This window comes from Manis javanica, chromosome 10 (genome assembly GCF_040802235.1).
Source record: "Manis javanica isolate MJ-LG chromosome 10, MJ_LKY, whole genome shotgun sequence".
NCBI lineage: Eukaryota > Metazoa > Chordata > Mammalia > Pholidota > Manidae > Manis > Manis javanica.
The window spans coordinates 100,243,281-100,271,070 of record NC_133165.1 but is presented as its reverse complement, the minus strand read 5'-3'; the positions used below and the strand labels follow the sequence as shown (position 1 = coordinate 100,271,070).

Below are 27,790 nucleotides of genomic sequence, written 5' to 3'. Positions count from 1 at the left end.
GACAAATTACTATTCAGAGACAGTTCAGAGAGTAGATGAGCCAGCAAGCAGGCTTCTAGGTGGTGTGGCTTTTCCTGCAACTGGGTAAATTGACGAGGGTATTCAGATTCAGGAAGAAGAAAACCACCCCCCTTTTCAATAGGGAAAGGAGTAGCCAGTTCCCCGTCTGCTGGCTCCAGGTCGACGAGCCTTCGGGGGCTCTGAGCCCTGGGGAATGGCACAACCACAGCTCAGAGGGAGCCTGGCTCTGCAGATTAGCACGGAGAAGGTACTGAGCACGTGTGCTATGGTGTTAAGACACTGAGACCCAGGACTGTTTGTTAGGGCAGTTAGCTTAGCTTACCCTAATACAAAAGGGACATGAACACTCACAGGACCTTCAGGGAGGAAGGGCACTAAGCTGTTCCTTCCACATGCCAAGGACTCAAAAGCATGCGGGACAACGCTCTACCCAGCTGCACATACTCGGCAGGACAAGGCTTTCACAGGAGGCACTCACTGATGGATCCTTTGCTGGCTGAAAGGGGCAGTGTAGCAGTCATTCTCCTCCAGGTCTGGTAGTGTCTCCTTGTCCAGCCTCATTGGCTTCTTAGGTAACCATCTCCGAAACCTGCTTATTTGTTTATCGATCCTGTGGTACATGAAAGGCAAGACCAAAGGGTATAGCATGTCAGCATTGCCCTGAAACGCAGGAGGAACGTCTGCATAGAGCGGTAATGAGGACACCACACATGCAGGCACGCTCATGGCACTCACGGGGCCCCCGTTTCACAGACGGAAGGAAGAGAGCACAACTCTTATGTTCTTCTGTTTTCCCCAAGGGGCCTCAACATAATCCATTTCAGCCCGTCTACAGCCTGCAGGTGTTATGTGAGTCCACCCACGTGCCAATGAAGGACCATGGAGTCATAACAAGGCTGGCAGGCTCTAGAGAGGGAGTTGACAGCCCTGTAAGCATGCAGCAGAGAACATGTTCTGGAAATTCCTGTCATGCTTGCAAAATGCTCCTGTCTTTCCTTGGCTTGGGAGGACTTCTAACTGTAGTTGACTTTGGGCAGGGGGCCCACAGCGCAGCCCAGTGGGCTGACTGTGCGCAGAGAGTGCCATGTCATGATTTGCTTCCTGTCTCCCACACCTGCCTAAGCAGCCTCTCAGCACACAGTGGGCTGTTCAGCTTCCCCTTCTCCCATTTCAGGCTGACTCCATGGTTCTTGGGATGCCGCGGCGACAGGACACAAACATGTCACTCTGGCCAGGGCACACGATCATGCCAAGTCACGGAAAACACAGTGTCGTAAAAATGGTTCTCAAGCTCCAGGCTTCTCCCCATTGCCTGGGACTTCTGCTGATGAAAACATCTGGCTTCCAAGTGACCAGATTTTCAATCATTCACAAGAACCACAAGACAGAACAAAAACCACCACAGACTTTAAAATAATTATGCTACCTCAGGTATTTATACCACTGACATTTTTCTCCCAAGAACATCAAATATCAAATAACATCTCCCTGGGGTAGATGGAAACGTCACATCTGACACGTCACAAAAATGACCCATGGCTGGGGGAGATTATCCAGTCCAAATTACCCAGCCAATAAATAAAGCCAGTATCAGAATGCAGATTTTGTACTCCTGATGTTAGGGATCACCTCATCAAAAGAGTTGATACTGGAAACCTTCACTTAAGGGCTACACAAGGGACAGATTCCTCTAGAAAGTATCTAAATGCCTTCTAAGTCTGCAAACTGAGAACATATGGAATTGGGTGTCTCTTAATTTTTTCCAATCAAAAACAAATTTACATGGCCATTGATCTTTTTCAGTGAAACGCCCAGCTGAAAGAATTCGTTTTATGTGATCAGTCAACTCCAAGATAGAAAACAATGGTCAACTCCTCTTTTACCACCTCCTTTATTCTCAGTGCAGCTCCAACCTCACCACCTCCCCAGCTCTGCCCAGTGGTGGCTGTCCTTTTCCCAGAACCCCTGAAAGTTCAAACTGGAAAGAATCTCAGTTTCTCCAGGACCCTCCAGTCAAAGAAGACCTGGCCCTACCACACATAGACACACCCAGGATCGCATAACCTGATTCTACCCAGGATCATGTAACCAGAAAAGAATAGTTTGGAAGGGTCCAAGGCCCCAAGAAGGGGATAAGTTCCAATCTCCTCATCTTCTGGCCCTCCCCTCCCTCACCATCTTTTCAAAGATACATAAAACATAGTGAAGTGATGTGCTGAAGAGAGGAGGTGGTTTAGAACTTAAATCCTGGCTCTGTAAACATCAGCAATGTGACCTTGGGCAGGTTATTTAACTTCGCTATGCCTTGATTTCCTGATATGTAAAATGGGCATGAAAATGATACTTGACTCAGAGGGCTGTGATGATTAACTGATCAATATGTACACACAGTCTCCAGAACAGTGTCTGGTATATGGTAAGCATTGGCTATTGTTATCTTTTTTTTTCTCCCCAAAATAAGTATTTGAGCAACCATCTTGCCTCTTAACATTTTTGCCTCTTTTCTTTTCAATTCAGTTAATTGTGCTTCACCAACATCTATCACTTGTACAAGTTCAATGACTGAGCGACCTTAAATAGACTCATAAATTAGACTTAGGCTAAGCTGGTGGCCTTCCCCAGGGCTCCTGGCTTTATTTCACCTGATTGTCTTAAAACTCATTCAAGAAAGAAGACATTGGCCCAGAGGTTTTTCATATTGTAGCTTTACCTCCCACACATCTCCAGTCTGCTGCACTAATCAGATTCCATGTTGCCAAGTTCACATTCTCACAGAATCTAGGCCCTGTGTGCAACAACTATGAATTAAATTCAGTGAGGATAAAAACAAATAAAGCTGTGAAAAATCAGGCATAAATACTCTATGGGAATGAAATGGCAGCTTTCATTTCATTCAACCAGCTTGTAGGACCACAATTTAAATGAAATGTGGAGATGACGGAGAGACAGAAGAACAGGGCAATGAAAACAATTAATTGAAAAATGAGGAGGGGCAAAGGGAAAGGAAGTGAGGGGAGGCTGCTCAGCGTGGTGGTAAGAAGCTGGGATTCCTGACCAGGAGGCCTAAATCCTGGCTCTGTTGCGTATCAGCTGCGTGGCCTGCCACAAATCACCCACCCTCTGGAGCCTTACTTATCAGGGGTTTTCAAGTGGGATCATCCTCATCTTACTGACCTGGCAGGGTTGACAGGAGGCTTACAAAGGACGGTGTGCTTGAAGCGTTTTGAGAAGCTGCCAGGCCGAGAGCAGTGTCATTAATAACTTTTTGAGGAACACAGAGGTTAATGTAAAAAATGGGAAGAAGAACTGGGCTTTTTAAAACACTAGGATGGAAGAAAGGTATCTGAAAGACATCTTAAAAATAGAGACACACTGACTGGGGGTGAGGGGTGGGGACCAGCCTTCACTGGGGTAGCCCAAGCAGAAGCAGGGGGAAAAACACGGACCGTCCAGGTTGACCAGCACCTTGACTTCAGCCTTGGGAGACCCTGAGCAGAGAAAGCAGTTAAGTCCCCCTCCCCTACACTTATGACTTGCAAAAATGTGAGATTATAAATTTGTGTGGTTTTATGCTGCTAAATGTACAGGAATGTGTTACGATAGTAACAGGAATATAATACACCTCTGAAAACAGTGTTGGTTTGATCTTCCCCTTGAGACCTGACCATGGCTAGCCAGGCTCCCAAAGCTGAGCTGACATTCTACACGCTGTCCCCACCTGCCAATCAGGTGGCTCTGGGAACAAGGGTCTGTGTGTCTGGGACTGGATGGGAAGTGACCGCTCTTCCACAAACACAGTCTCGTCCCCAAATTGTGCCAGTCAGACATCACTGAGGATCCCCTTCCACCACGCAAAGGAGAAATACCCAGCGCAAAAGCCATCAGGCTAGAAGGTGTGAGACTCAAGGTGGATTCTTGATTCTGCTGTTATACGCTGGAGTGGCCTCGGATGGACCTTTTATCCTTGGAATCCTCATCTGTAAATGATGATCAAGAAGATGCTTTTTAGATACTACATGTTGGTGGTGATTTTGGCAAGAATACTTTGGCTATGTCATTCTAAACAAACTTGAGTTAATAGAGAGCTTTCCTTTCCAATGCATAACGGATAACCTTCTGTATAGAATAATGGACTTGGGAGTCGGCTGGAAGCCGGTTCGGATCTTACTTGTTCAGCTCACCATGGTGAGTGCCATGCTGGGCAAGAGACTAAATACTCTGAGCTGATACTCCTGTTGCATAAGGCAGAGATGAGGACTATACAAGACAATGATCACCCAGGGTTTGCACAATGCCTTGGACCCACAGAGAGCTCAGTTAAGCAGGACTGTCTAGCATGAGGAAAATGGTGACGGTTGTGAACTTTTCTGTAGAAAGCCCTGAAGGGAAATTCCAGAGTTAACTTTCTCACTTGCATATTGAGGTCTCAGCTGCTGTCTTCATCTAATAAGCTTCTTTAAACAGCAGTCCTGAAATTTGCTTGGATATATAAAGTTGAGAAACCAACTAACAAATAAGCATCTGATTTGTCTCTTCACTAGAGGAGTGGGGTTTACTTAATGAAGCCTCCACTGACTGACAGGGAAAAGAAAAGAGAAAATGTTCACTTAATGATTGAGCATTGATTTGGGTTGGATACATCACCACTCTGTCCCATTCCTGCCATTTCCTGAGCAAAAGCCCTCTTATGGACTATGTGGGCAAATCAATAGAGAAGATGGATCATCTGTTTGGGCATATCTGGCCTTAACTTGTCAAGGTAGTCTCTGACTCAAAGGCGAGTACTTTTATAGAAAGTAGTTATAATAGTGAGTTCAGGTTTCCCCCTAAAGTGCTGGTTCAAGGCAGGTGGGGTTCAGGTAGCTGGGAAGAGCTGGGAGCCCAGCACAAGTGAATGGGCACAGACTTGTTACTGCTGAGCGGGCCCTTCCCAAGCTGGGCCTTGGGCATGTGCCTTGGGAAGGGTCTGCTTAAACTGCTTTGACCCTCATCCCTTCAGCTGCAAAGCGTCACCACCTCAGGAGTGGGGATGATTAAGGAAAACACCACATGCAAAGGACTTCACTCCCCGCAGGCAGGAGGCCTTTATAAACACCCACTCAGTGCAGGGCCCCAACCTGGATGCGGGGCACGTGCCCTGAAAGGCAGAAGATGAACGCTTTTTCCTTGAGCCACTAACAACCCAGGAGGGAGTTTGTACTAATGACAATTTAATTAGGCCGAATTAAATGAAACAGGCTACTTCAGAGACACCTGCTTTTCCCCAGACCAGAGTAGTATAGTAATAGCATCATGTTTTGAACAGTTAGATTACATTTTCAGGGATGATATGCCTGGAGGGAACCTACAGAAGAGTTGTTTTTTTTAAATGGAGACACCTCACATAGCAGTAAATGAAGCCTGCCCGGACCGATGACAATTAGACAACAGGAGGCTTGGATTTCTTTTTCCTCGTCTTAGAGCCAAGTGCCCTGCATCGACAGCCTTTCCTTGGATAGGAGTTAGGGATCTTTGGAAGCTAATGCGATTCTTTGAGGTCACAAGGCTTCTAAATGGGGCATGGCCTAAATATCTCACAGAGAAGTCCAAAGGCTTTGGTATATTTACATATATTTATTTTATTTTAAATAAGGATGGAAATACACTAGCTATATTGTTGTTTTGCCTGCATACTCATGGATAAGATTATGACTGCACTGCATGCATAATGCAGGAGGGTCCAGCATTCATTCTGCCAGCGATTGCAAAGGATAAATTGGGCAGAATGCGTAGGGGGAGGGGAAAGCAGTGAGTAGTAATGAGATGTAATGTAGTTTCAGCCACAAGCCACCCATGATAATCAGATTTGTTACTTTGTCATCAACATCTTCTACCGGCTGCTGCCCACAGATAAGAATCAAACCAGTCTTTAACAGGCCAAGTACATGGAGGAAAAGTGCATTTACTCCCAAGACACATATCTGAACTTGCATGAGTGGGCTTTATGGGCGCCAGGTGACTTTTTAAAATAACGTTTTGGTGAAAAGATGCTTTATTTCTCTGTCTGCTCAGAAATTTACAACACCATTTGTCTTCTCCTTAAAGGAGAGAGGTCTGTTTTTGGGGTGCTTTCATGAATTAATGAAATTAAATACCATTTATGTGGATGAAACTAACAGCTGTATTAAAAATACCCATATTTAGTAGGACATGAGAATTTTAGGCTATCAGGAAGCAATGTTTTATTACTGGTGCTCAACCAGCAGAGCAAATTGTGATGTAATCCTTCATTCTGGAGAATCAGAGCTGGCTACACAGAATCTCTTTAGTGGGGAAATGAAATGTTAAAGTAGATCTAAAAATTTCTAATAAACTGCATTTAAAGAATTAGCCCAGACATTGGGCTTCTCAAAGTTACACCACCCTAGTGAGGTCCAAACTTAATTCCATGTGGTTAGCAATGCAATTTATCTGGAGAGGCATTCTGAATCAATGTGTCATACTACTGTATTCAGGATTTCTTTTTCCTTTATTGTGACCTCCAGGGACTGTCATTGCCTAAATTATTCTATGGTTGTGATTTATGGACTTGAAAAAAGCATCAGCTTTTTCAGACCAAAGACTGGTGTTTGGTAAGCTATCCTTCCAGTTTAAGAAACAAGGATTTCTCAAGGTCTTACTCAAAACCTCTCCTCTGCGCAAATGAGAATATGTGGTTGGCCACATGTTCCCAGTCTCCTCTGCTGCTCTTCTCTTGGCTACTGTTCCTAATTCCCTTCCCTCTTTCTCTTTTCCTTTACCCAAGGTAGTAGTGAACCTTCCTGCCTCCAGCTCACCAGGACTCGCCTGTTCTCCATCAGCTGTTAATTTGGGATCCATCACCTTCCACTCTGCGGTCATCATTCTCAAAGTACAGCTCCAGATCTGCATCAGCATCCCTCAGGACCTTGACAGAGGTGCAGATTCCTGAGCCTCACCCCAGCAACCCTGGAGAAGCTCCCCGTCATCTGAGCATTAAAAAGCCTGCAGATAATCCCGATGCACACTCACGTGTGAGAACTACTGCTCCGGGGGGACTGCTATGGAGGCGGTTGCAGCAACTTCTAACTATCCCAAACCAATTCTCATCCCTGAGCCTTCCTCAGAAGCTGAAGGACACCCCTCCACGCAGAAACTCATTCTGGCGCCTCAGATGCTGTCCTTCCTCAGGTCTCCCCCAACTGCTTAAATAGTCCTTTTTCATTCTCCTCACTTTCTATCTCAACACAGATATTCCAAGAAATTGCCACTGGCCCTCTTCTCTCCACACTTCACATCCTTCCCTGGGAATGTCCACCCACTCTTCTGGCTAAAGTCATGACTTTTATGTCTCTGACTCCCAAATCAGATTCTCTAGCATCACCTCTAACTGCTTCGCCATCAGTTCCAACACCTCAAAGACCTACTGTGAATTACAATATATAATTATTAAAACACAAATTATCATCTTTCTCATCACCTCTGTATTTCTTCTGTATTTCCATTTCTTTTATCCCCAGCATTGTCTAATCCCTTAGACTTGAGAACCCCTTTCTTCCCACCACCTCATGTACTCTGCCTGTTTGCTTTACAGATTATTATTTTTTTGTCTCTCCAGGGAGCAGAAATATAATCTGAGTGTTCTTTAGAGTAAAAATTAAAGAGAGAGAGAGATTGTGGCTTAAGGAAGAACTTTCTAACTGGTACCCACAGATGGGTTTGGGATTTTTTTGTCCCTAAAGATGTTCAAACATGGGCTGGCTGACCATACAGCAGATACAAGTATCTGATGAGTGGTTAGACTTGATGGCATTTGATAGCACACCTGACCTTGAGATCATGTGGTACCTTTCATCACCATTTTCTTTCAAGCCTCGTTGCTCACCCTTCCCCCAGAGTGTGAGCATATGTTTCAGTGTCAAGTGAATGTCTGAGACTTAGGCAGACCCGGTTTTCCTATCCTTTTCTTTGTGACCTCCTTTTTCCTCCACCTCACACATGTGTCTGAAGATTCACTCATTCATACCACCAACTATGAGTTAGATACTGCAAACAGAGAACTGGGCGAGTCACCCTTGCCTTCGTATACCATACAGGGGGAGAGATGGACATCTGCATCATAGTTTGGAGCACAGAACCAGCAGTGTTTGCTGTAATGCTGGCGAAAGTTTGACAACTATTGAGAACTACTGATGCAGGCTAAAGAGTTGCATCCAATTTTTATAGAATGCATGCATTTGAGTAAACCCACTAAAATATATCAATTACACTTATACTTATTCTACATTGCACATAAAGAGAATGAACTTGAATCTTAAATCACAGAACTAACTACTGCATTTTCAGAGGAATACAGTGGTTTCCAAGTTTAACCATCAGCTCAGCTCAGGGTGAATGGTCATGTAAGACCAGTCAGAACTCTGAAATTAGATTGCTAATGGTCATAACAGAATCAAGTTAAAAGATACCACTGATGCTTCCCCTTTCTCCTAGCTTCTCTGAGAACAGGAAGAAACAAGTTTTGGAAGGATACACAGTACAGGAAAGGCAGTATTCAGTAGAATTTTGGTGGTGGTGGTGGTGGTGGGGAATGGGGAGAAGAGAGGCAGTAAGAGCTCCTGAGTGAGATCATGCATCCACTTACTTTGTTAACAAAATATTACTAACATAGGAGGGGTCCCACCTATTGGGGGCTGAGCAGCCATGAGCTTTTTGAAAGGGTGACAGTCTACACCTCAAGATTTCAAATTACATACAGAGGAGGGAGGAATGTGTGTGGGGAACAAAGTAACGTTCAGATCAAAGATGCTCTAAACATCTGGGCTTTTAGGTGATTGACCTAATAGAACAGGCTTTAAAAAAAATAAAAAAGAAAAACTAGCCCCAACACACCTGCAGATGAATTCCATTTCCCAAGAGTGGAGAGGCTAAGGGAAGGCTCAGAGGGCCATACCCGTCTTTGCTTTTTTCTCAGGCTAACCTGAAGGAGCTGTTTGTGGAATGTGCATGGCAGCCAGCTTTCCAGGTGAGAAAGGCCCATCTCCCCCAGCTTGCATTCTGTGTCCCTGCTGGGGCACACAGGTCAACAGAACAAACACCATCGTGACAGAACATGCTACTAACCTGCTCATGAACTTGTACCGGCGGGGCAGGTAATAGATTTTTCTCCTGGAAGAACAGCAAAAATGAAGCCAGTCGAGAAGAAAACCCATCGTCAGTTACAGTTTGAACTAGCAAGGAAGGAAAGGAGATTGAAGATAGAAGCCTGTAAGAGGTGAAGAAGAAAAAACTAAAAAGAGATTAACAGTGAGAAATGTAGTGGGAACGTAGGGCATGCATTTCATGCATTTCTGAGTCATGAAATAGTTTCTACTGATATTTCCTCCTTTCCTCATTACCATAATTTTTTATGGTTGCTCCTTGGCTACAAAACCTCTGCAGAGCGGTGATTTGGAGCATGGGTATTTGTATGAGATCAGCTGAACTCAGCCTTTTTTTTCAAGGATACAGAGATGGATTGCAAGCCTGCGAGCAACATAAATAATTTAATGGGCACACTATCATATTACCTAATATTTATATAGCACTTTAGGTTGACAGAACACTTCTTTCATTTGATATAGGCAGGGGTGACATAAAAATACATATTTATAACCAGTGTGGGAAGAACACTAACTAACCAACATCAGTATCCTACTGCAAATAACCAAACTAGGGTACACTGCCTAGCCGTGGGCCTGGCTATGGGTGAATTCAAGACACAAACCAAGGAATTCTGGAAAACGTTTTTAAAAATCAGACTTAGTAAGGATCTGCTGTACTTCTGTATATCCGCATTTTTAAAAATATTTCATATGAAAATTCTGGGTGGAGTTTGGATGGGGTAGACATGTTAGATGCTTTATGAAAATGCAATTTCCCTTTCCATGTTTTGGGCTCCAACCCATAGAGCAGTGATGACATGATGTGGTGTTCCGGTATTCTGAACTGTTATGAGCTATCTCAGAAACATGGAAAATGGGACGTTTACACACCAAAACTTATTTTGCATATCTGTGAAAACTTAAATACATATATCCATGTTTTAATAGGTGAAACTATAGAGACAATAAAAAGATCAATGGTTGCCAAGGGGGGGTGGCTTGTGGGGAAAAGGGGTGAATAGATGGAGTAAAGGGTTTTTTTAGGGCAGTGGAACTACTCTGTGTGATACTGTCACAATGGACATGACATTATGCATTTGCCAAAACCCACAGAATGTACAACACAAGGAGTGAACTCTGAAGAATTATTAGCTTGAGTAATGGTGATGTACAAATATACTACACTAGTACACTTAATAATTAAGGAAATGGTGAGGGGGTTATATGGGAACACTGTACTATCTACTCAATTTTCTATGAACCTGAAAATGCCCTAAAAATAATTTCTTAATAAAAAAAATGCCATCCCCATGGATATGTATGTATTTAAGAAGCATGTTTTATTGGCAATTTCCCATATAATACCTGTTGCTCTATTTCCTTTTAAATATTGTAGGAATAGGAATCCAAAGAGACTAAACCTGTGATTCAGAAGCAAGTCTACAGAAAATAATAAATATAGACAAGATTCTTTGAGGCATTTAAATTCAGCCAAATTGATGTTTGTACATTTTGTTGAAATGATATGGCAAGACAATCCCACCATTGGAAATACATCTGTCTCCTTAGGCTAGAGTTATTTGTCTGAAATGTTGGACAATGAGAGCATGTATATTAAATGCATTCGATTTCATCAATGGAGCTATGCTTAGGTAAAATAACATCAACATTAAAGAGGCCAATTAGTGTCCATACATTAATGCTATTTTTCCTAAAATTCTTGTCCTGCAGGAATTCCTACATTTAAAAAGAAGATGATTATTCATAGATACGGTTTCATTTTATTGCTTGGATGACATTCCCTGCATAAGAAAAGCAGTCATACTGTTGCAGGCAGCACTTCTCTGCTGCGTAAGGAGCATGAAGAAAGAAGTGTTATCTACGCCGCAGGTCCTCCAGATAGGAAATGCTTCTAGGTGCTAAGGGAACTTGCTGTGCAGTAACCGTGCTCGAGTTTCCATAGTCGGCTTGGGCTCTTTGCTTGAGAAGTGTGTTCTGGCAGGAGTGAGGCTGCCACCAGGGAGGGGGGATCAATTTCACTAAGCTTTGCTGCCTCACTTTTATCAAAAGGTCGACCTTTGGCTTAACATTGTTAGTTATACGACGTTGGTCTGATGTAGGACTCTGTGTAAGCACAGAATTCTTTTCCTTTTGCTTATGTGTGACACAGTTACAGCACTGATAAATAACTAGCTTTAATTATAGTGTTACAAATTTCAATGGAAACTAAATTGATATTCCTTCTCTTTCAGGGATTTTATATATGTACACACACACACACAAGTGTGTATATATATATACAATTAACCTTTGAACAAGATGGGATAGAGGTATCATCTCCCCTCTCCCCCACAGTGGAAAATTCATGTATAACTTGATTCTCCCAAAACTTAACTATTAATAGCTTACTGTTAACTGGAAGCCTTACCAATAATATAAACAGTTGATTAACACATATTTTGTATGTTATGTATATTATATTCTGTATTCCTACAATAAAGTAAACTAGAGAAAAAGCAATATTTTTTAAAATTGTTAAAAATCTCCAAATATTTTCCCAATATATTTATTGAAAAAAAATGAAACATAAGTGGACCTGTGCAGTTCAAACCCATGTTGTTCAAGGGTCAACTCTATGTATATGTGTGTGTGTGTGTGTGTGTGTTGCACACATGCACATAGATATATATTTTTTAAATCCTTGGATTCTCACATCTCCTTTGTCACATTTTAAATACAAAAATAAATCGAAACTTAGAACTATGTTTACCTCAAGTCCTTTGAGAATTTTGCCTTAAGGTAAACAGATGCTAGAAATCTCAGCCTCTATTTTAACTTGGTGTTAGGACATAAAGGCCAGTAAACAACAAAAAAAAGACACACCAGGGAGATACATTACAGACCTATGAATGGAATTGCCGTTCTCTAAATGTGTCCCTAGCTTCTCTCTTTTTCTATAACTTTCCACAGCTCATTAAGAGGTATATTTTTTAACTGGCATCAGGTTGCCTAGTTTTTGTCATCTGACTTGGTATTATTGGCAAATTACAAACCAAAAGTATTTATTTCTTTAGCCCCGTTGGAATGGTCCTTAGTACTAAATCCATCCACCTCTTTCAGGAGATTCCATTATTTACTTCCAACATATCTCAGCATTTAAATTTTCAGGTACAATACTTTGTTTCCATCTAGCAAATCAAGACCACTTTTCCTTATTCTAGAGGGAAAATGAGAATATTCACTGTGAGATGAGGGTAAATTAATCCTTTAAAATAACTAAGCAATCCACACAAAGTATTTTCTGTTCCCCTTGAAAAAAATATCAGTGCCTGCATTTGAACAGTATTCTTGATCTGACTTTATAAAATTTTTAAATAGCTCATTTAAAAAATAGATTGTATTTTAATGAAACTTGTTTCAATGGAATATTTTAATGCTTTTCTGGAAGGGATCTGTTGATAAAGACCTGAACCACTGGGGTCTGGTTGTTCAAAGCAGCAGTACACAGGGCTTATAAAAATGGCATTTTGGAAGTGAAAATACCACTTGGAAAAATGCTTCTTCCTCTGAGAAACTTGAAATACCTACCTCCTAAGGACTGACTTAACCAGAATTTTTCACAAAAAGACATGAGGTCATTATTAGCCATGAAGTTTATTGCATTTCCTAAACATTTGAAGGATTTTTTTCTCTAATAGTGTTCCAGTCTGCATTTCAATTTTATTTGTTTCAAGAGAAAGGCACACTAGGTTTGCAGTGAAACAGCAGAGAGAGTGGGCTGAAATACATTTACACCTACCTGAAAGGCATTCTTACATTCATTTGTTCTGCATATCTTCCAAGCACTTCCCATGGGGCATGCAACTTCACAAAGATAATGTCACTATTTATTAGAGAGGACTGAAACAGAAAAAAGAAACTCAACTGAAAAGTTATCCCAGTCTCCTATGGTTTAAATTGAGTTGGAACTTAGAACACATCAACCTGTATGCAGTTTAGGACATGGGGCATTCCTGAAGTGTGCATCTATTCATTCAACAAATCTACCACTGCGTGTCAGGCCCTGGAGACCCAGCTGCAAACATAAGAGACATGAATGGCATTTACATTCTGCAAAAATATAAACCAAAATTTAAAGATGGGCAAAAATAACTTACAAAAATGAGAGAGAAATTCACATGGTGATAAGTGATCTGAAGATAATATAATGGAATGAAAAGTTTCAGGAAGGGAGGCACATACTACTTTGGAAAAGAGGTCAAGGAAAGGCCTCTCTGGGTTGGTGGGGGGGGCATGTTAGCTAAGATGCAAAGAAGGAGCCAGCTGGGTAAAGAGCATGGGATGAAGGTTCTGGGTGCAAAGGCTGGGAAATTGCTTGCTATGTCCTATATTTGAGAGCCAGTAAGGAGAGCAGAGTGGCCAAAGTGAATCCATCATGAAGATTATTAGCATAAGAGGCTGAAAGGTGAGCAGCAGCCAGCATGTACAGTGCCTCACAGGCCATAACAAGCCAATGGGACTTTGTTCAGGAACACTGGGAAGTCGTTATGATTTAGTTTTTCAGAGATCACTATGTCTGCTGCATGGAGAACACATTATAAGAAGAGTTGTAATGGAAACAGAGAGGAGAGATGTTCTCAATCATATGGGCAAAAGGAAAAATTGGTGGTGGTGGTGGTGGAGATGGAGGGGCCTAAGAGATGTGAGTCTTAAATCTGCGGAGGCATCAGGTGAGGCTTCTTCCAAGGACTGTGTTCTTTGGCCCAAAACCTTTGCCTTCTCCAGGGCTTTTTATCAACACAGAACTTAGACAGGGAAGTAAAATTAGGGCTTCACACTCTGATAACCACCCAAAAGGTTTTGGTGTATGCCTCTGGCTGAAGGGACATCTCCAATTAGGACATTTCTTTTGGAAGTGATTTCCCAGGGGGAGAGCTAGGTGTTAGAAGGAGGTAGAAGAAAAATGGGAAAATAGTGAGCCAAACCAACCTAAATTAGCAAAATGCCCAATTATTTACCCATATCTTTCCCACACAGTGCCATTCTGGACTGTATGCCATTTAAATTTTTATAGTTTAATAATGTTGATAAGTATGTTAGGTCCTTGCAGCTAAAATCTCCTTATAATGGTATTTATAAACAATCCAATACTTTTATCCAGGTGACAAAAATAGAAGGGTAACATTATGCTCTAACTGGGGTATATTTTGCACTACAGGGAATTGTTTCTAAATAGCAGATGGTATACAATTGTAATTCATATCTCATATTTGTATTCAGGGTCTTCTTGTTGGGACTATAAATATTGTATTTAATTTATAAGAATTCCTCAAGATGTTATGAAAATCAAGCTGGTGTCAACTGTTGTTCTCAGAGACTGATGAAGCAGAATTCCCCACGAGGAGGAGGGCCAGGGCCCAAATCCACAATGGTGGGGGGCACCCTCTGATATTGGTCTGAAAAATCGAACTTTTTGGCAGTACAGGCTGAAATGAGGTTTTATATCCTGGCTTGGGATAAGCATACCCCTCATTGTAAGCTGCCTGGGGTTGAGGAGTGTTTTTATTACTCATGGTTGAATCCTCTGGGCCTAGCACAGTGCCTGACACAGAGGGAGCATACAACCAATATATGTCTAATTCACAAATATGGTTAGTGAAATATGAACAGTCTTGGCCCAGGTGGAAGCTGCAAGTCCTGTGAGGCAGGAAGAGACTGTTGATGAAGTGGTTCTTGGAACCCACATTGCTGGTGACTGCAAATGAGGTCCAGGAAACAGACACGCCAGTAAGCAGTGAAGATATGATGACGTCCAGTGCTTTGTCTCTGTACAAACTGGTTTCTGTAGCCTATTCCACTCAGTCTTCCCTGCATTGGGTACTTACACTGAGTAGTCAGGGGGAGGGTGAGCTCACGGGGTAGTGTCCTTATAGAAGCCAGAGAAACAGCACACATATGTGTGTACATACATATGTACACACACACACCCTCTTCTTCCTGTCCCATTCATGACTGCAAATACACTGATGCCTTGATAGGAGATGGTCTCAGCTTATAAACCAAGTATTTTTTGTGCATTGGAAAAGACTGCCACTTGATTGTCAATATATAGTACAATTTTCCAAGTCACAAAGCAGAAGAAAGACTGTCCTCAAAAGTGGGTCTTTTTGTTTGTATTATATTTCAGAGTCCGGGAAGGTTTTGTGGCTTCCTCATTTGGAAATTTTAATTGTGATAATGGGAATTCTTTAAATTCCCCCAGCTTTCGTGCAAGATTCTACACTCACTATTGTTTTGTCTCTCATCTTCCTATGACAGAAAGGGTAAGACTGTGCAATACGGAAGACAATGTGGGAATGTGGTTGATTCAGAGAATCTAACTGATTCACACAATTAACCAAACTTTGAGAGCAAATTATAATTTTAGAATATACTCTCTTCATGAAATTGTTGTTTACAGAAAATAAACAATCTAGTAGAAGAAAAATCATTCTGTAGATCCCCATGAACATATGAAAACATTAAAGAGAATACATTATGATCTACTTAGGGCACATTTTAAATGCCACATTTCTGTGTGTGGAAAAGCGAAGCTCATTTTCTGAACATGTACTGAGTCAACTAAAATTCTATGTGGGATCTTCACCATTTTCTGCATAAAACACAGCTGTTTTCATTCATTCACCATGGTAAAAATTATTCCATTTTCTTGTTTGTAGCAATTACAAAACCATCACTTTACTATTATTTTTTTAGAGCTTTTAATTTTGTACTTTCTCACATTACCTCATTTTATTCCCATATGAATCTTGTGAGAGAGACAGTTCAAGTAACTCACTGAAGCTAAACTGACTGTTTATCCCAAACAGAACTAATACCCACATATCCCTTGACTACCTTGTCAGAGTAATCTAATAAATTCTGAGGTTTAAGTAAATCCATGGCTTTGTGCATTTGTTAAAGATGCACCATCTCTGAACTGTCCCTTTTTCAGTTTATACAAACTAATCCGAAAAGATTTTCATATTTGAAAAAACAAAGCAACAAGAATAAACAGCAATATGAAGTTACTAATGAACTAAAATGTGATTTGAGATTATTTAAAGTTGTTTTGATAACTTGAGAAAATGTTAACTGAATCCCCTGAATTATGATGAATGTCTATTCATGGGTCCTGTGTGTGTGTGTGTCTGTGGGAGCTTATTACTTATATTTAGCTCCTCAAGGAGGAACTGAACTCCAGCCCAGAAAAATAAATGTGGAGCAGATGATAGCTAATTATATGGCTCATATATCACTCTTTACCTCTGACTGATTACACTCTTTCTAAACAGGTTTTTCCCCGTTATTCAGTATTCCTTTCCGCATAAATCCAGTGCTCAAGTACCGAAGTGAAGAGAAATGACAATGATTTTTTTGAAACAGAGTTGTTTCATTAATACACCAACCCTTAGGTTAGAACCATAGGAAGAAGAAAGATGGCTACTTAGTGGAGTTGTGGAAATATCCTTCGAGGAATAACAGGAGACATCAAGAGTAACATGGAAACTACCTGGAGTAGAAGTAGATAAGATTCACTGAAAACTGTCCTTCTCTCTTTCCTCCTTTCAGTAAGACCATGTTGACCACTTTCCATGTACTACATGTAGAAAAGCAAAGATATACAAATCATGGTCCTTGCCTTGGTATGTCACAATTTAGTAAGGGAAAGCTAGATAATGCAACAGTAAGGAAAAGAAAAAATAGCATATGCCATTGTCTAATCTGAGTGCTGTATCTCTTAAGATGTGTATACGGATGTACACATCTCTGTATCTCATGACCCCTGACACTTTTGCTGAGAAGGGGACACTGAAGAAGAAACAGGTTTGGGAATGGGGCATGGAGGTAGATCATGAACTCAGTTTTACAAATGTTAAGTTCCAGATGCCCATGAGAAGTTGTCTTGCAGGTAGTTAGATACATGAGTCTTGAGTTGAGGGGAACAGATTGGGCCAGAGATACAAAGTAAGTGTGGCCAGGACATGGATGGTATTTAAAGCCATGGAATTGGAAGAGGTCACCTTGGGAGAGAGTTTAGGTACAGAGCCACGTGGGTAGCTGAACTACAGCAGTTAGGTAGGAATGCCGACTCTGAGGTCAGACTGCATGTACTCATATTCATATGTCCACCTCTTATCAGCTCTGTGGTCTTGGGGAAGCTGTTTAATCTCTCTGTGCCTCAGTCTGTTCAACTGTAAATGAAATAACAGCAAAATCTATCTACTGAACTGTATTAAGTGGCATGATACAGGTAAGATGCTCATAGTACATCTAATAAAAACATGTTAGTTATCAGCACCTCCAGGAAGGGCCGCACCACACCACACTGGCAGGTAGAACGTAGTACTCCTTCTTATCCAAGTTACAACCTGAAACAAATAAGGAACCAACACCTTTTCCAGTCTGACTACACAAGGTTAAGCCAGAAGAAACCCTGAGAATCAAGGCCCTGATTCCTGTCTCCTGTCCCTCTGTTTCCTATGTGTTCCTCTAACGGCATTCATTCACTCAAAAACATTCCACAGACATTCATTGACTACTGCATATCAGGTACTCAGCTAGGTGCTAGACAGAACTTAGAATCTAGAGTAGGAGACAGACATTAAACATAAAGACACACATTATTTAAAATTATGAAAAATGGTAGAAATGAAAAGAATGTAATGTGTGGGAAAGAAGAATTGGGGCACCTGCTTTAGATTGGCAGGTTGGACTCTGAAGGCATGACATCTGACCTGAGATCCGAAAGGTGGGAAAGTGTTCGCCATGGCAGAAGCCAAGTGAAAAGCATTCCAAGCGAGGGAAGAGCATGTACGAAGACCCAGAGACCTGAAATGCTTGGGGGATAGAACACTGTGAAGTGTGAGGTAAGGTGTGGTACCCGATCTGGGGCTGGAGACGACTGCAGGGGACAGACCACACTGGGCTAGGTTCAGCGTGGTAAGAAGATTAGATTTTATTTTCTATCAGTGAGAAATCACCAATGGGTTAAAGGCAGTGGGGTGACAGGATTGTTTGGTTTAGGAAGTGTACTCGTAATGCCCTGTGGAGAATGTTCTGGAGGTAGCACAGGACTGGGTATTCAACAGGAAGGTTTGTCCAGTAGACCAAGTGAGACAAGGTGGTGGTTGGGGCCAGAAGGTGGCTGGTGAGCAGAGAAATGGACAGACTGGAGATCCATTTGGAAGTAGATTTGGAAGTAGATTTGAAAGGACTTGGGACTGATCAAGTGAGGAGAGGAAGCAAACCCAGTGCCTAGGATAATTCACAGATAGTTCTACCTGGGAAACTGGGTAGACGGTAGTACCACACATTGAGTTGGAGAAGAACCAGGAAGAAGGTGGTGGTTTACTTTGGGAAACGCTATGTTTGAGACTCCCAGGACATATTTACATAGAAGTTTGAAGTACGCAAATGGATATGTGAGCCTGGCTCTCGGAAGGGCGGGACTTCTTAATTTAAGAATTGCAGGCATGTAGTTGATACTTAAAAGCATATAACTTGATGAGGCCACCTAAGGAAGTGGCAAAGACTAAGCTCCAAGGCACACTAACATTTAGAGGTTTGGAAGCAGAAAGCAACCTTCAAAGGAGACTGAGAAGGAGCCATCAAAGAGGTAAGTGGGAAACAAGGAGAGGAACACAGCAGAAGCCAGGAGGCACAGGCTTCCAGAAGGATGAAGTGAGGAGCCGCATCGGGTGAACCAGGGAGAGCTGAGGTAGGCTTACCCGCAGCCGCCCTGGGCTGCTGCTGGACCTGGTCCCGCAGCCGCGCCCGCATCCCTCCCCTGCGGCTGCGGACACTGGCCTGGGCCTGATGCTGACACAGAGCTGAGGTGGAGCTCTGTTTCCAACAGCGTGAATGAGTTGCCTGAAGGGAAGCTTGGAACTCCTGTGAGGAGTCGAGAGCTGAGGTCAAGGAGGGCACCAAGTTGTGTCTCTCTCCCAAGAGCCGAGCCCTGGCAAACCCAAACCAGCAGCTGGGAGGGAGGTGCACACACGGTTCCCCTTTCGCACGCCGGGAGACTGGCCACCCCCTCTGCACTCTGTCAGAGGGTCTCCGCCGTGTGCCTGAGGTCCCCAGTCCCGTGCTACAGCTCTCCCCTCCTCCCTTCCTAAGGATTCCCAGGCAACCTCCTGGAATTCCCGAGGGGACATGCAGATCGGCCTCTCCTCCACCTCCAGGCCCTCATGATACCATGATACTGATTTCAAAGAAAAATCTCATTGCAATTTTGAGCTTCATTTGACACCTATGATACATGTCTGAATGAGATTGTGACTATGTAGACTCACAAATGGGCAGTGTGTATGCAGAGGAAAATGTACTAGAAACCACATTTGCCATAGAAACCTTATTCTGGGAATTTTTATTATTCTATTTTTATTTCAGGTTCACTATCCCTGATTGAGTTCTATTGAAATGGTTTAGGGTGGTGGTGGTAGTAGTGATTCTTAAAAAGTACCAGGAGAAAGGAAAATTATTTAAAAGGATTTGGTTTATCACTTACTTATCAAATATTTATTACATGTTTATTAACCACTGGCCTTGAGCTGGAAAAGGGTTACTTGTGTTCTAAGGCAGCAACTAACTCTGATGTGCCTTGAGCTACACCAAAAAGGAGACACATCCTGCCCTAGCCTAGCTAATATATCCTGGCCATGGAGATAAAATAAGTGAATTTAAAATTTGAGAAGAACTACAAAAATAAATATACAATATATGTAACCTTTCTTTATATAGAAGGAAAACAGAGTAGCGACAGGACATAGTGTAATCGTTAAAAGTCCAAGCTTTGGCATTCACAAGCTTTGGAATTCAAGGTTCAAGTCTCAGAGCTGCTACTTAGCAGCTAGTGACCTTGAGCAAATTATTTGATCTCTATAAACCTTCATTCTGTCCTCTGTGCCATAGAAATGATAATAGCACCTAACTTCAGATTTCTTCTGAGGACTACAAGGTTTAATGCATGTGAAGCACTTATCTAGTTCCTAATGCACTAAAAACGCTCTTTAAATGGTAAGGAGGAAGGCATGTGATTCATCAAAGGTATCTGAAAGTTTTTTTTTAAACAGGTAAAGCTTTGGGGAACAAAAAAGATTGCTTTCTTCTTACTTGGTTTGCAAATTTGGGCCATGAAAATACAGTGATGGAAGATTGGGAATGGAGAGGTATTTGCTTGGAGGGACTAGGAAAGGCAGTGCACTTGGGAATTGAACAATGTTCCTCTCCATGGATATCACTGGGTGAACGTGTTGCTCGGAGGAAACTGCCTCTCTCTCACTTGCCGGCTCATTAAATTCTGGTTCCATCTAAGACAAAAAGTGCCGATTGGGATGTTTGTGCCCAATAGGGACAGGAACAGGCAGGAACAGGGGAATGAAACATAGGTCTGTTTGGAAATAGTCCCCATGGGTCCAGGTTAGGCCAGAGCACCTTAAGAAATCCTGAGGCCCAACAGGAAGCTGTCCATGTTAAAAAGGCCCCTCTTCCATCTCTAGGCCACCTGAGCTCTAAAGATGAACCCAAATGCTTTAGTTAACCTTGAAAAAACTCTTAAAAGAGCTGGAACTTAGCAAGGCACAGGAGACTTAAGGAGACCTAAGCCCAGGCACTTTCTAAAAGTATCTAGAAGTATCCTTGACTAGATTTGTAAGGTGATGGTTGGTCAACAGCTGACTGTGTGCCACTGTGTGGTAGAAAGGATACCTGGGCCAGGTTCTGTTACAGCTTTCCCTCGTAAGCTTGTGTACGTCACTGTACTACTCTGACTCAGTTTCCCCACTGACTGCACACAGATAACACAACCACTGAGCTGCAAACTTCCAGTGCTTCTGACACACAGATTGGAATAACCTGGGAGGGTATGTCAAAAACAGCCAGTCCTGGCCCTGCTTCTGACTGGACCTCAGATTTGAGCCTGGCCCTTTCTCTGTCCCTGGTTTCCTCACCTTACAGGAGGAGGGGTCAGAATCATTCAGTTTGCTCTAAACCTGTTCAGGGGATGTGCACCTGGAAATTACCGTGGTCTTTGCAGATGACCGTGAATCTCATCATGTGAACTGTAATTTAGCATTTACTCATTCATTCATGTATGCCACCATCCTTTCCTGAGGGCCTACTGGGTGCTGGGAGGAGACATCTGTGAACACAACTGCCCTCCTGGACCTCAAGTTCTACCAGGAGATAGAAAGCCTCAATAAAGAGAATACACTATTTCTGATAGTGTCCTTTGAAAAAGAATGGAGAAGGGTAAGGAACTAGAAAGTAACGGTGAGAAAGAGATGCAATTTTAGATAGAACAGTGTGGACAGTCAGGTCTTTTGATCAGGTGACATTTGAGCAGAATCCTGAAGAAAGTGCAGAAGGTGACTGTTCCATTATCTGAGCACTGCAGGCAGCCAGCATCAAAGGCAAAGGGCCTGAGGTATAAATTTGAGCACAAAGGGTCAAATCAGGGTAGCCACTTGCATCTGTTCTGTATCCCCTTAGGCAACTCACTGGCCACTTTCTTATAACTATACTGTTAAGAAAGCCAAGCAAACCCCTAAATGCCGGGGCAAAAAGATTAATTTCAATTGGGAACTCAGATAAGCCCCTTGGGAAAAAAAAAAACAATGGTGAGAAATGGGAACAGTTACATAGTGCTACCCCATGCTGGATAGTGTGAGGGCTTGTACAGACATTAAATAACAGAATCTTCACACGAATCCTAAGAGGTGGGTATTATTATTAATTAAATTTATTGCCGACAAGGAACTAAAGCACCCAGGGGTCAGATACCTTGGCTAAGAACACACAGAAAGTAAGGAGAGGAATCCGGATTCTTACCAAGACAGTTGGACTCCAAAACAGCTGGGGTAATAGGACTTTTACTTTTCCTGGATTCTATTCCCTCTGTCATTTTCATTTTTGGAAAAATGTTTAGTGACATATTGGAATCCAGGGTATAGTACATACAGTTCCCTCTAAAAATCCTACAGCAAATGTAAGGCCAGTGGTAAAACTAACTTGGAGCCTCGTTCTGCCACTCACTCTGTGTGTTTTGGGTCATGTTACTTAGCTGGTGAGCCTCTGTTTCCTCATTTGTAAAATGAGGATGACAGTACCCGTCTTGCAGGGTTGTTCTGAAGCTGACACGGCTGTCATGTAGGTGGTTCAATAAGCATCTCCTCTTTCCTGCCATAGTTACTGAATGGTAGACAAGCTGCTAACCCATGGCTGATGCTAGAATTTCTTGGTGGATCTGGAATCTAGTCTCTGAAACTAATGGAGAATGTCCATTTCTGGAGGGTTAAAGGTCTGGAAGTAATTGCTAAGCAATTTCAACTCCCCTCAGCAGCTGCCATCTAACCAGCTGTGTTCACTGGGCAAATTACTTGCACTTTTCTGAGATTCAGTGTTCTCTGAAAAATGAGGGCATATGTCTCTGAAATAATTTTTTTTCCATTTATTCCTGATTCCCCAGAGACACATGAAAATTTGTAAGTATAGTTCAAAAAAGCTTTTCATGATTCTGATGCAATTCTCTCTCCACAACCATGCACGTGGGTGTGCATGCACATACACACACACACACACACACACACTCTCTCTCTCTCTCTCTCTCTCTCTCTCTCTCTCTCACTGTGCCCTGTAGAGAGCAGCCTCTGAGATACTGTTTATTCCTAAATGGTCACAATATTCATTCCCTGAAGATGGCACTAGTATCAGCAACAGGAAATAGGGTGTGAAACAACCACTCACACCTTAGCAGACCTTTAAATGGGGTTCCTGGAGGACTCCACTCAGATTCTCATCTACCTGTTCTGTCTGCACGATCTCATCTCTGCCCAAGGGCGCTACATGTCACCTATCCTCTGATGTCTCCCAGATTCCTGTCATAGGCCAACCTCTCTTCTGAGTTCCAGATCAGCACAGATAATAGCCAACATGGTATCTGCCCTTGGTTATCTCATTGGTACACCAGACTCAACAGATGTCCAAAACAGTGCACTTCCTTGGCAAAACTGCTCTTCTCCTCAGTGTTCCCAGATTCAGAAAATGATACAACCATCCATCCAGTCACTCAAGTCCAGGAGTCACCTTTGAATTTTCTTCCCATCTCACATTCAAATAATCACCATGTCTTACTGATTCTACCTTTTATATCGCTCTCAAGTCCATCAACACCTGTCCATCTAAACTGCCCCCATCCTCCTTTAAGCCATCATCATCTACTCCTCAAAGACTGCAAAAGCCTCTTAGCTGAGCAGCCTCCAATTCCATTCTTGCCCTGCATATTCTCGTTGACATCAGAGACGTCTTTAAAAAATGCATTGTGATCCATGGTTTACATGGCTTTCTGGAAAATCACTAATGTGGCCAAAGCATGACCTGTTTATCTTGTGCCACTTTCCCTTTCTCTGGGTTCCAACCACATGGGCCTTTCTTCTTCTTCCTTCCAAACTGGAAAGCTCCTAACAGTCTCAGGGGTTTCTCATGTGCTATTTTCTCTGGCTGATAAATTCCTGTCTCCTTGAGATCTCTAGTTAGACGGTTGGCAGAACTCTTAGATGGCCCGCAGGATTCCCACCGTCCTGGTGCAGATGTCCTCAATAATCACTTCTCCCTGAGTGTGGGTGGGTGAGGGTATATCACTCCTGCTTGGGATACTAATCAGTTCACTTTTTGTTAATCCAAAGGGAGATTATATTGGATTGATTTTGTTAATCAAAAGGGAGATTATACCGACTTAAAATTGCCTGAACTAATTAGATGAGTCCTTAACAGAGACTCTCAGGGTCGGAGAGAATGCTCCTGCTGGCACTGAAGAAGTAAACTAGCATGTTGTGAGAGGGCCTCCGAGGGCAAGGAACTGGCCTCTAGGAGCTGACAGTAGTTCTCAGTTGGCAGCCAGCAAGAAAATGAAGACCTCAGTCCAACAACTACAAGGAACGAAATTCTACCAGTAGCCATGAGTTCCAGAAAGGAACACATGCTGGCTCAGCCCTGATGGCAGCCTTGTGGATTCTGACTGGAAGACCCTGTTGAGTGGTACTTGGATGCCTGATCCACAGAAGCTATGAGATCATAAATACAGGTGGTTAGTTTTAAGCTTCTAAGTTTGAGGTAATCTTTATGCAGCAACATAAAACTAATACAGGTCATATTTCAATTAGTTTTGTAATTATGTATTTTACTGTTGTCTCCAGGAAACTGTACAGCTTTTGCAGAGCTGTCTCCCCAGCACCCAGTAAGTTACTAAACACACTGCCCTTGAGAATGAATGTTTCCTAAATTTACGAATGTCCTGGGATCTAGACTCTGAGTAGCTATCTCATGTTACTGATTACCTTGTTAAAGCACTACGATTAGAGAGAAAAAATTCATCTTCTTGTCACCACAAAAGTTTCAATATGGTTTATGTTTACAAAAGCTCAAGCACACACTCCTCTAGGTCACAGTCAGAAGGGATTCAGTGGTGAGGAGCAAAGCACAAATTTTCACAAGTTTCATCAGAGGTCCCTGTGTTATAGTTAAGTGAACGTTGATGCAACATGTTCTTGGTTACTCTTGATCAACTCTGGCAATCCCTACATCAAGCCTAGGAAAGTTACTGCATCAGCATATATGAAGAAAATCAACATTTGGTGTATCAGACAGTATGGGCTAAGTTATGCTGCAGCAATAAATAACCCCAAATATCAGTGACATAAAATAGTAAAGATGTACTGTCAATATGGTAGCTACTAGCCACATGTGGCTACTGAGCACTTGAAATATAGCTAGTCCAAACTGAGATGTGCAGTCTCTGGAAAATATACACTAGATTATAAAGACTTAGCTGTCTGAAAATAGAAAGCAAAATACCCCATTGATTTCTATATTGATAACATGTTTAAATGAAAATCATTTAGATCTATTGGAAATTAACTTTATCTGCTTCTTTTTATATGTGTCTACTAGAAAAATTTAAATTATATTGTTTTTGTTGGCTGATGCTAATGATAAAGGCTCATTTTTTGTTTATGTTTCACATCCATTTCAAGTTGGCTCGCTTTAGTGACTCTAATTCATGTTGATGGGTCACTATGTGCAAGAGATGGCAAAGCTCAGGGGGTCTGAAGAACACATGCCACTTCTGTGCCAGGCCATTGGACATAAATAGTCATACAGACCCATCTGTCTACAAGGTCACCAGGAAGAGGGATTATATCTGATGCATGGTACTAACAAATAAACAATGGTGTAGAATACCCTCTCTCCATCACCTAGTTAGGATCACAGTAGATCTGCTGTGTAAAACAAGCATCTTTTTTTCCCTTCACAACATAACCAATCATAAAGTCATTCAACAAACACCTAATGATAATTGTAACCACATCCTGGACACTATGTGGCCCCTAGGGAAATAGAGAAGGCTAAGGCATGGTCCCACATGGCAGGGAACTCATAATTAATTAAAGCAAATATTATACTGACTACAAATAATGTGATAAATATGAATGCAAATTAGTTTAATGTCCTATGGAAGCACAGGAAAGAAATGCTCCCTTTGTGGATGCGCCCTCTGTGCAGAGCTAAATCTCTCCTCAGAAGTAAGCGAAGTCAGTTCTGCTCTACACAGCTCCAGAACACCTTTCACTCGTTGCAGATCATCACTACATGTCCCTACTCCTTCAAGGTGGCAAGCTAGGTAAGCTGAACATGAGAGCGGCGATATCATACCAGGTATGCTTTATATTACCAAAAACGAACAACTCACAGGTAACTGCTTACAGTTATGACACAATCGATTTCCATGTGTCATTATTCCCTTAATACATTCCATCAATCACCAGCCATGAAATAGGCATGACCCAGAAAGGACAGATGAGCAGGGTGTCTGCTGCCAGGGAAGAAGCAATTTAACTTGGAAATACTTTTTAGTGAGCTTAGAAAGGTTATGACATTCCTTCCTAGGCCTGTTCTATTCATCTCTTGGTAGAATGCTGATCAAAAGTAGAGGGTGCAGTAACAGTACATGTAGCAGTATAGCTTACAAAGTTCTTTTTATCTTGAAGATATAGAAAAATCTGCCAAGAAATGGGGCTCATATGACTTTTGATAACAGAGAAATGGAGCTGATAATACCTCAACTCATATCAGCTCCTCGTTGGTATAATGCTGATATAACTCTTTTGCCTACGTTACAGAGCTACTATATGTATATAGATAAAGATAGATACTATGTATAATAGTTGAACATACAGTATTAGATATTATATAAAGTATTATTATATATATAAATTTTAGGTAATATTATATATGTTAATACATAATATTTGATAATGCATTTGAAACCATGTTATGTGGGTGCCATCAGTATTTCCCTGGCATCTGGTTATCCTCTGCTCCAGGGCACATGGAGGTCTGAGCCTCCTGGCTGACGGTGGGAGGCTGGAGCCCTGCGATGAGCTCCGGCCATTGAGCTGTGAGCCAAAGCCTTGAAGACTGGTGTGTGATACACCTTGCCCTGCCACTTCCCTGCAGAAGTCTGGATACAACTTCTGTAATGCTGGGTGCCTGGTAACTACAAGAGCTGTCCCCTCCCACCTCTACCCGCCCTCCTGAGGTCAAGAACTAAACTCTGTTGCTTTAAACCTCTGAGATGACAAAGCTTTGAGTGACATGTAGAAGGTACATAAAGATCTGCATGGAATTTCACGGGATCACAAGGAAATCGAGATATCAAAGGAAAAAGGGACCTGGGAGCAAGACTCAGGATGCTCTCACATTTGGAGATCAGATAGAAGAGAAAGGTGAGCAAAGGAGATTGAGAAAGGGCCAAACAAGAAGGACAAAATCCAGGTGAGCAGGACCTGTCTCCAGAGACCAGAGAAGAACGTTTTTCAAGGAATGAATGATTCGCCATGTGCAGTAATGCTGCCGGCAACACGGTGAGGTCACAGAGATGGCCTGACTGCTGGATCTGCTCACAGCTAACCGTTCTAAAAGTAGTGTCCATGGAATGCTGAGGGAGAAAGCTCAGACCGAGTAGTTGGAAAAGAGACTGACAGGTGGGGAAATGGACATGGTGACACTACACAAATCTTTCAAGGAGTATTTCTGTGAAGTGGAGAAGAGAAGTGGGGTGGTCAATAGAGGAGAATGGGGGGGCCAGGGGATTTTTCTTCTTGAGATATGAATATGGGAGCATATTTGCAATGATTAAGTACAGAGCAAAGCTGATGGTGGAGGAGAGACAGGAGATAATGACAGCAGCTAAGTCAGAGCAGATGAAATGGAGGGGATTCAACACATAATCAGAGGGTTCCTGACACAGCAGCGACACTCACTCCTAGTAACAAAGAAAAGGTGGAGTGTGGGTACAGATGCAGAAGATCCTGTCCAATTGCTTCTGTTCTTTATTGAGGCATAGGCAAGGTTTATCAGCAGAGCCTGTGTGCACAGAGTGGAGGCAGGGGGAGGTGAGATGGAAGGAGAGTGGGTTGAGCAATGGGGGAATAAGTGTGGAGAACATTTGGCCAACTCCCTCCCCTAGTCAGTGTTTGGCCAGATGCCACCTTCAGGGAGTCCCCCACCCAACACCTTCTTTAAAACAC

General features: G+C 42.4%; 1 protein-coding gene across 4 annotated transcripts in view; it reads right to left on the bottom strand.

The window, feature by feature from the left end:
* Positions 1–27,790, bottom strand: part of ANO4 (anoctamin 4) — a 388,856-nt gene that overhangs the window by 122,621 nt on the left and 238,445 nt on the right. For 3 of the 4 annotated variants that reach the window (XM_037007143.2, XM_073213691.1, XM_073213692.1), the window contains 3 exons: positions 12,961–13,061; positions 9,142–9,186; positions 500–631 (listed from right to left, as the gene is read on the bottom strand). In XM_037007143.2, coding sequence (XP_036863038.2) covers positions 500–631; positions 9,142–9,186; positions 12,961–13,061 — 278 coding nt within the window. The remainder of the gene's footprint in view (positions 1–499; positions 632–9,141; positions 9,187–12,960; positions 13,062–27,790) is intronic. The other variant, XM_073213690.1, reaches the window with a different exon arrangement.